Raw genomic sequence first — 10697 nt, forward strand, 5'->3', positions numbered from 1 at the left:
TTTGTTCTTCCTTTTTATCCAGGAACACGCTCACAAATTTTTAAAACATACTTTTGACTCACCCTGTATATATATATATATATATATATATATATATATATATATATACAGGGTGACCCATTTTAACTTAGGCAGCCAAATAACTCGAAAAATAAGCAAGATAGAGAAAAATGTTTTAGACAAAAGTTGTATGGTTTCGAGGGGGCCATAAGATGGTATCATTGGTTTGACCTTGAAGAGTCATTTGAAGGTCACGTGAAGGTCACTTCAATTTTTTTAAATGGAACATCCTATATATTTTTGTACATTCTTGTAGCTCATCTCGAGAGCTTTCCAAAACACTATAATTAAGTACATTTTCGTTAAGTACTTTTTGAGTTATGAGGCTTGAAATAATTTCTTAATTTTACATAAACCGTAAAATATCTTGTAAAATATTCATTTTTCGATTACCTTACCTTAATAGTTTTATGTACAAAATAATGAGAGGAATCAATTGGTGTAAAGAAAACACATAGTTGTTTCGAAGAAAAAATATGTAATTTGCAATTAACAATTCCATATTTTTTCTTAAAAACAACTATGTGTTTTCTTTACACCAATTGATTCCTCTCATTATTTTGTACATAAAAGTATTAAGGTAAGATAATCGAAAAATGAATATTTTACAAGATATTTTACGGTTTATGTAAAATTAAAAAATTATTTCAAGCATCATAACTCAAAAAGTACTTAACGGAAAGGTACTTAATTATAGTGTTTTGGAAAGCTCTCGAAATAAGATACAAGAATGTACAAAAATATATAGGGTATTCCATTTAAAAAAATTGAAGTGACCTTCACGTGACCTTCAAATGACTCTTCAAGGTCAAACCAATGATACCATCTTATGGCCCCCTCGAAACCATACAACTTTTGTCTAAAACATTTTTCTCTATCTTGCTTATTTTTCGAGTTATTTGGCTGCCTAAGTTAAAATGGGTCACCCTGTATATATATATACAGGGTGATTCTAAATAACTTTATACTTTTGCAAAAACATAATCTTGACCGAATTCTAAGACGATTTTTCCTTTGCAAAATTTCGTGCAAAGCATAGTTTTTGAATTATTAAAGGAAGTAGTTAACGTATGACGGGTCGAATACAAGAAGCAGGCAAGGGTGACGCGATTCACCGTCAGACGCGGGTGCTTACGCGGGGCGCCTGCTGCGATCAGCTGGTCGCTATACACATACATACACACATGCGAACACATACATTCTCTCTCTGTCTGTCTGTCTGTCTGTCTCTCTCTTTCTCTCTCTCTCTTTCCCCCCCTCTCTCGCTCATTCGCTCACTCACCTGTTTTTTTTTTTTTTTTTTTTTTACGAGAGAGGGGAAAATGCATTTTATGCATACCCACCGGTCGATCCAGTGAGTTATGTGGGACTCGAGTACCAAGTCGAATTACCAACTCGGTACTCCCTACCCACTAAAAACCCCTCTCTTTTCACGAATTTCCTTTGACACACTGTCCCTCTGACTTCCCGAGATCTGTTTTCACATAACGTCAAAAAGTAGTTATTATTACCTTGTTCGATGACTTTTGATGTATTGCTGTAATTGCTTGAAGGAGAAATGAATTTTCCGATAGATCGTACGTTCTCAAATTTAACGTAGATATCACGTTGCAAAAGACAAGAAATCCACACTAAATTATTAACTGAAAGTTTTTCTCCTTTCATGAACTGTATTCTTGTATAAACTTTAACGTAATCACATTTATTTACTCACTCGATGAGACGAGAAATTTACTAATGACTCTCACTAATCACTATTAATCACTGTCGAATAATAACTGTTGGCGATTAAAAATCACTCGATAAAAAAAACACGCGCGGACACGTTACTACACGACGCGACGACGCGACAATGCGACGATAATTACTCGGCGACTGCAAGCAGTTTTTTGTCATGGTAGGTTGCGGTAGGTTAAGGTACTACTGGCGCAATCGAACGCAATCATGTGTTCGATTGAAGAATGCGGTAAACATAATAAACATTTAACATATTAATATTATTATTATCATGAATGTGTGTGATATCCATACATCGTATATCTATTTAAAAATTAATTAGATTAAATAAGTGTTTTTAAAATATTTATTACTTTTACTATTATCATATAAAATATTAATATTAAATATTTATTTAAGATAATAATAAAAGTAATAAATATTTTAAAAACACTTATTTAATCTAATTAATTTTTAAATAGATATCATACGATGTATGGATATCACACACATTCATGATAATAATAATATTAATATGTTAAATGTTTATTATGTTTACCGCATTCTTCAATCGAACACATGATCGCGTTCGATAGCGCCAGTAGTACATTAACCTACCGCAACCTACCATGACAAAAAACTGCTTGCAGTCGCCGAGTAATTATCGTCGCATTGTCGCGTCGTCGCGTCGTGTAGTAACGTGTCCGCGCGTGTTTTTTTCATCGAGTGATTTTTAATCGCCAACAGTTATTATTCGACAGTGATTAATAGTGATTAGTGAGAGTCATTAGTAAATTTCTCGTCTCATCGAGTGAGTAAATAAATGTGATTACGTTAAAGTTTATACAAGAATACAGTTCATGAAAGGAGAAAAACTTTCAGTTAATAATTTAGTGTGGATTTCTTGTCTTTTGCAACGTGATATCTACGTTAAATTTGAGAACGTACGATCTATCGGAAAATTCATTTCTCCTTCAAGCAATTACAGCAATACATCAAAAGTCATCGAACAAGGTAATAATAACTACTTTTTGACGTTATGTGAGAACAGATCTCGGGAAGTCAGAGGGACAGTGTGTCAAAGGAAATTCGTGAGAAGAGAGGGGTTTTTAGTGGGTAGGGAGTACCGAGTTGGTAATTCGACTTGGTACTCGAGTCCCACATAACTCACCGGACTGACCGGTGAGTATGCATAAAATGCATTTTCCCCTCGTAAAAAAAAAAAAAAACCACGGGTAAGTGAGCGAATGAGAGAGAGAGAGAGAGAGTGAGAGAGAATGTATGTATTCGCATGTATGTCCGTGCATAGTATAGCGACCAGCTGATCGCCGAAGGCGCCCCGCGTGAGCGCCCGCGTCTGACGGTGAATCACGCCACCCTTGCCTGCCTCTTGTATTCGATCCGTCATACGTTAACTACTTCCTTTAATAATTCAAAAACTATGCTTTGCACGAAATTTTGCCAAAGGAAAAATCGTCTTAGAATTCGGTCAAGATTATGTTTTTGCAAAAACATAAAGTTATTCAGAATCACCCTGTATATATTGTATTATTGTATATATATTTGTATATATATATATATATACAGGGTGAATTTTAATGGTTGTGTCAATCTTTTTATCATGCGGAAGATTATCGACCGCAATTGTAATAAATTGATCGGTACATAGATGTCAGATAATTGGATCGGCCGTATCGAAGGCCGGGATATAATGTGTACAAATAAAGCAAGTTAAAAGCTGAAATTATGTGTGTAGTATGGATTTATTTTTATTATTAAAGCTACGTATTTATTATTATTATTATTATTATTATTGTTGTTGTTGTTGTTGTTGTTGTGTTGTTATTATTGTTATTATTATTATTATTATTAAAGCTACGTATACATATTCGATATATTAAAGCAGTAAGAATACATATTTAAAAATTTAGTTCAAATTTAACACTAATGTTTCATGTAAAACTTTATTTCAAATTCCGCAATTATTTTTATGGTAAATTTTTATTATTGTTTATATGCTAAATATACGCAGCAAAAAATTTTCTTTCTTCTTAAATTAAAATTACGCAATTGTTTCATAAGAATGTATTTCTCATGGAACAGTTGCGTAATTTTATTTCAAGAAGGAAGAAATGCTACATATCTTTAGCGTATAAAACAATAATAAAAATTTATCATAAAAATAAATGTGGAATTTGAAATAAAGTTTTACATGAAACATTAAAGTGTTAAATTTGAACTAAATTTTTAAATATGTATTCTTACTGCTTTAATATATCGAATATGTATACGTAGCTTTAATAATAATAATAATAATAATAAATACGTAGCTTTAATAATAAAAATAAATCCATACTACACACATAATTTCAGCTTTTAACTTGCTTTAATTGTACACATTATATCCCGGCCTTCCATACGGCCGATCTAATTATCTGACATCTATGTACCGATCAATTTATTACAATTGCGGTCGGTAATCTCCCGCATGATAAAAAGATTGACACAACCATTAAAATTCACCCTGTATATATATATATATATATATATATATATATATATATATATATATATATATACAGGGTGAGTTTTAATGGTTGTGTCAATCTTTTTATCATGCGGGAGATTACCGATCGCAATTTTAATAAATTGATCGATACATAGATGTCAGTTAATTGGATCGACCGTATCGAAGGCCGGGATATAATGTGTACAATTAAAGCAAGTTAAAAGCTGAAATTATGTAAAAAAAAATTAAAATAATAATAATTTAAAATTAATAAAAACAAAAATAATAATAATAATAATAATTTAAAATTTATCATAAAAATAAATGCGGAATTTGAAATAAAGTTTTACATAAAACGTTAAAGTGTTAAATTTGAATTGAGTTTTTAAATATGTATTTCTTACGCTTTAATATATCGAATATGTATAATAATAAATCCCTAATTTGATCACAGTAAAAGAATAATAATAATAATAATAATAATAAATATAATAACATATACACGGTGAGTCATTTTAATCTATAATCCCAATTACCTCGTTGGCAAAGCATGACAGAGAAAAAATTTTCCCACAAAAGTTGTTTGTTTCTTTGGGGGCCATAAGATGGCACCATTGGTTTGACCTTGAAGAGTCATTTGAAGGTCACGTGAAGGTCACCTTCAATTTCTTAAATGGAACCTACATTTTCTCATTACATATTCTTGTAGCTTATCTCGAGAGCTTTCCAAAACAGTATAATTAAGTTAATTTCCATTAAGTACTTTCCGAATTATGAGGCTTGAAGTCATTTCTTAATTTTGCATAAACCATAAAATATCTAGTAAGATATTCATTTTTCGATTATCTTACCTTAATACTTTTATGTACAAAATAATGAGAGGAATCGATTGGTGTAAAGAAAACACATAGTTGTTTTTGAGAAAAAATATGTAATTTGCAATTAACAATTACATATTTTTTCTCAAAAACAACTATGTGTTTTCTTTACACCAATCGATTCCTCTCATTATTTTGTACATAAAAGAATTAAGGTAAGATAATCGAAAAATGAATATCTTGCTAGATATTTTATGGTTTATGTATAATTAAGAAATGATTTCAAGCCTCATAACTCGGAAAGTACTTAAAGAAAACTAACTTAATTATAGTGTTTTGGAAAGCTCTCGAGATAAGCTACAAGAATATGTAATGAGAAAATGTAGGTTCCATTTAAGAAATTGAAGGTGACCTTCACGTGACCTTCAAATGACTCTTCAAGGTCAAACCAATGGTGCCATCTTATGGCCCCCAAAGAAACAAACAACTTTTGTGGGAAAATTTTTTCTCTGTCATGCTTTGCCAACGAGATAATTGGGATTATAAATTAAAATGACTCACCGTGTATATTTAATAATAATAATAATAATAATAATAATAATAATAATAATAATAACAACAACAATAATAATAACAACAACAATAATAATAACAACAACAATAATAATAACAACAACAATAATAATAACAACAACAATAATAATAACAACAATAATAATAACAACAACAATAATAATAACAACAACAATAATAATAACAACAACAGTAATAATAACAACAACAATAATAACAACAACAACAACAATAATAATAACAACAACAACAATAATAACAACAACAATAATAATAACAACAATAATAACAACAACAACAATAATAACAACAACAATAATAATAATAACAACAATAATAATAATAATAATAATAAATGCGTAGCTTTAATAATAATAATAAATCCACACTACATAATTTCAGCTTTTAACTTGCTTTAATTGTACACATTATATATTTCGGCCTTCGATACGGTCGATTCAATTAACTGACATCTATGTATCAATCAATTCATTAAAATTGCGATCGGTAATCTCCCGTATGATAAAAAGATTGACACAATCATTAAAACTCACCCTGTATATATATATATATATATATATATATATATATATTGCATATTTTCTATATTTGTATGTTTTTCAATTTGTACGAAGGAAAAACAGAAAATTATAAGTTTCAAGTGTTAGATTTGTAAATATACCGAAAAAAATTGAACAACTTTTGTAAAATAAGCATTTTTCACATTCATAAATTTTTTACCTTTTTCACTACAAATTATAAGATAGAACATGTACTGCATATTCACACACAATATATCTTGTTAAGACATTAAATATATAAACAAAAATATATAATTATAATATATTTTAAACATATAAGTCACACTTGGCTTGCCAACCATTTACGATGTGAAAATAAAAAATTATTAAAAAGAGAGAATTTTTTAATGTCTTTTAGACATTTAAATTATTTTATACTTCGCGTTCGATTGCAGTTGAGGCTTCTTCCATTTTTTCTTTCAAAATCGGATCACTTATAGTCGCAGCCGCATTTTTAACATCTCTCAAGGTTTCGCCGAGTTGCTGTATGCATCGAACGATAATTCCCTCTTGAACATTTGTCATTTTCATGATCTCCGCAAACGATTTAGCTTGCGCTCATTCGTACTCATTCGTACTCAACTTCCACCAAACCGAAATTCAATGGCGGTATAGGCCGCAGAAAATTTGTACGGCTCACGTAGAGCACGGAAGCACGGAAATCACGTCCGATCCCGTCCAAGGCCTGGCACCGCCGCCATTATACACATATATATATATATATATATATATATATATATAAAAGATGCGGTCGGGAAGACGCTCTGGATGCTCTGAAGCGTTTGATTGACCAATCAGGTAAAAGGAGGAAAGATGTCTTTTAAGGCTGCGTTCGGAAACATCACCCGAGTGTACCCGGGTATCATTTTATCCTTGTTTAACAAACAAGGATAAAATGATACCCGGGGGCACTCGGGTGATGTTTCCGAACGCAACCTAAGATGTCTTTTTAGATGTCTACAGATATCTTTTAGAAATTCTACAAAGACATCTTTAACAAAATCTTTTTAGACATCTTTTAAATGACTTTTAGATATCTTAGAAATATCTTAAAAATTTCTTTAATGAGATATCTTTTAGATTTCTACAAGACCTTGATGTTAGTTTTTTGGATAATTGTTGAATAATTTGTATATAAAATATAATCAATTCTTTCCAATTCTTTTGCTTTTAATTTAAAATTAATTCATTAATCAATAAATTATTAATTATTAATTAATTTACTAATTTTAAAATAGAAGCGAGAGAAAAAAATTAATTAATTTATTAATATTAAATCATATATATTTATCGTATTTTACATTTAAAAGAAGATAAGTTTTATTATATACAGGGTGAGCCATTTTAATTAACGCACGCAATTATTTCGGAAACAAAGCATTTTAGAGAAAAATGTTTCAGACAAAAGTTTTATGGTTTCGAGGGGGCCATAAGATGGTATCATTGGTTTGACACTGAAGAGTCATTTGAAGGTCACTTCAATTTTTTTAAATGGAACACCCTATATATTTTTGCACACTAGTAGTTAGCACTAGGAAATTTCTAACCCTGGGGTCTCAGGGGGGGTGAGGGGCGAGGGGATCTCAGCGGCGAGGGGGAATGACGTCACGCAGGATGGAGGGGGGATGACGTCACACGGGTTCTAACTCAGGTCCTATCAGGGATGACGTCACGCGGGACGGAGGGAATTTCGGTGGCGCGGGGGCTGCGGGGCGGGGGACGCACGTATAAACAAAAAATGGCGGTATTCCTATGAAGAAGATTTTGGGTCTCTCTCTATTCCTCCCTCTCTCGCTCTCTCTCTTTATCCCTTTATATTTCTATCCCTCTCTCTCTCTCTCCCCCCCTCTATCCCTCTATCTATCTCTTTATCCCTTTTATCTCTCTTTCTCTCTGTATTATCGCAAGTATACAATATTAGTCATAAACTTATATTTTGAGATATTTCGGGGTCCGACGTTTTCGAGCAATCTGTGAATCATAGCGAGATAACAACACATTTTTGAGATATTATACAATATTACCAGTTAACAAACAATATAAATAGAAGTATTCTTTGAAGGATTGGGTGGATGGAAATGCGTGCGAAGAAATTACGTCATGATTTTGTTACAATTAAAAAAATATATATAATTTATTTAAATGTGTGTGTTTGGATGGAAATGCGTGCGAAAAAATTACGTCATGATTTTGACTTAAAACTCTTTATTTATGTTTTATATATTTTTCTTACGTACTATGGACTAAAAACTAAAGCTGCCAGTTCGCAATCGACGAGTTGATGCTTGTTGAATACAGCACTCGCGCGTATTACATTTGATATTTCTTTCGGATTTATTACAGTGGACGCGATATTGGAGAATTGCGTAAACTTGACATCAACTGTTTCGATAATTTTATCCAATCGATCAAAAGTTACATCTATGCAGTGATCGAGATCGAACATACGATGTAATGTCGATTCGACCATCATCAAGCATACGTTTGAAGATTCGAGACTTATGAGTTTGACATCGTTAATCGTACGAACTCTCACTGTTAGCGGTCCAACGCTTATGAAATTGTAGTCATCTTTAGAGTTGTTCCGAAGGAAATTTTGAATATTGCGACGTTGCTCGTAGAGTCCCTTCCACGTTTCGAGAGACAATATCAGTTCCTTTCCTCGATGATCTCCTATGGCAATCTCCACGTAACTCGGTGGACCCACGTTGATACCAATTTCGAGGAATTTGAATCCCGTAGCTGTCAATGCGTATCGTCTACCTAGTATACGAACCGCACGACGTTCCAACGAAATGCTACAGAAAAATTAAAATAATAGTAATAATACAATTTGTAAAAATATAAAAATAGAAAGAAGTTAAACGAAAAACTTACTCGTCACATTTGTTCTCAAACGATGGAGTTTTATCACGACTCGATACGTAATTATTCACGCGTCTTCCGACGTCGCTGCCGCTGCTGCTTCGTTCGACGTAGTACATTTCTCTGGGAGTTATGAAAAGTGAACCACAAGAGCGGTGTTAACGCGACACTGATCGTATAAGAAATAACCGAGTATACGTGACGCTCATCTTCCAAAAGTATAATGTGGTGGGGGGGATCAATGCTTCTAACGTTTTGAGTTTTAGGAGAAGGGGAGATAACGCTCAGACAAAAAATTCTTAGAAACGCATGGAAAGGTTTAGGGAGGGGAAATAAGAGATAAAACATATTAATGTTTACATATTTTATTTTCTTGCAATTCTTTCTGGCGTTGCGACCACCAGTTAAATATTTTAAATACATTTTGTAATGCACAATTCTTAACATGTTTTCCACATCGCATACTATTGGTAATATCTAATTTATTTTGAGAATCAATATCTTCATAGTCAGCATCCAAAGTTTCAATAATATAACCGTTTCCCACATCGCCTAGTATATCGGTCAACCATTTTCGCTTTTCAAGTCCTTTAACGTACACGACAGACGATTCTTCTTCTTCTTCTTCGTGTATCGTACCAACGATAGCTGTTGTAATTACACGCTGAGCCAAGCCATACGGAACGTTTCCGTCTTCCCATTGTAATCCGTGATGATTTCTAATCACCCATGAGACTTGACATCGCTCAGATTTTGTTAGCACGCTCCACGGTACAGGACTTGAAAAAAAATAATGCGAGAGAACATATCCCTTCCTCAGAACCGCAGCTTCCTTCACGACAAAATTTCTCCCGACAATAAATCCTTGCAGATCCACAAACGTTGGTATAGACATGACGAGATCTCTCTCTTTCTCTCTTCAATACGTCAGTCGAGAGGAATGGCAAACTCTAAAATCATCTCGCAGCACTTTGATTTATATCCTCCTCCTCCTCCTCCTCCCCTCTCTTGTGTCGATGTTATCGCTTAGGTGATTTTGCGTACAACGTTGGTCAACGGATTGTACTGGATCACACGATCGTGTATGATGAGACAGTACGCAGTGGTATTCGCCGGCACGTTCTCCTTTCATTCGAATTCCAATCTCACATCCACCGTTGCGCTCTTGACCGATTCGTTTTGTCGAGAACAATCGATAATCACGAACGGACCGAGTTGTTGAAACGTATAGACGGAGAGACTCGGCTCGAGATACTCGTATCCGTAATAGTTCTTGCAGAAGCGCGCGTACGTGTCATCAGAGAGAAGAATGAGAGGTGTCATGGCCCGCTTTTAGGTGATCCCTGAAAGCGATACGCCCTCTGTGGACCTTAAAAACGTGCACCTAAACTACGAAGCCAAGGTGCACGAATGTTCTCAGAGGGTAACATATAAGGTGCACAATTTTTGGTTCTATTCCGTGCTATGTGCACAAAATGTCGGTAGCACCAGTGCTGTATAGCAAGGTGCTTACAATATCAAATAAATTTTAATATAAATGAGAAATGACGAATTTGCGATCCTCTCACACTCTCT

General features: G+C 33.1%; 1 protein-coding gene across 1 annotated transcript; it reads right to left on the bottom strand.

Moving 5' to 3' along the window:
* Nucleotides 1–8493: 8493 nt before the first annotated feature.
* LOC145970653 (uncharacterized) lies at nt 8494–9393 on the bottom strand. The gene is made up of 2 exons (XM_083097525.1): nt 9135–9393; nt 8494–9055 (listed from the first exon to the last, which is right to left on the bottom strand). The coding sequence occupies exons 1-2, from the start codon at nt 9239–9241 to the stop codon at nt 8494–8496; spliced, it is 669 nt and encodes a 222-aa protein (XP_082953651.1). The 5' UTR covers nt 9242–9393.
* Nucleotides 9394–10697: the final 1304 nt, after the last annotated feature.

The sequence above is a fragment of the Camponotus vicinus genome, unplaced genomic scaffold (genome assembly GCF_025532165.1).
Source record: "Camponotus vicinus isolate PSW18456_S1 unplaced genomic scaffold, iyCamVici1.0 SCAF_4, whole genome shotgun sequence".
In the NCBI taxonomy this organism is placed as follows: Eukaryota; Metazoa; Arthropoda; class Insecta; order Hymenoptera; family Formicidae; genus Camponotus; species Camponotus vicinus.

Bases quoted from the DNA above. Each gene is read 5' to 3' on its own strand.
- LOC145970653 (XM_083097525.1), bottom strand. From the start codon at position 9,241: ATGTACTACGTCGAACGAAGCAGCAGCGGCAGCGACGTCGGAAGACGC. The intron at 9,056-9,134 runs GTAAGTTTTTCG...ATTTTTCTGTAG, and splicing joins TTTGAGAACAAATGTGACGA to CATTTCGTTGGAACGTCGTG.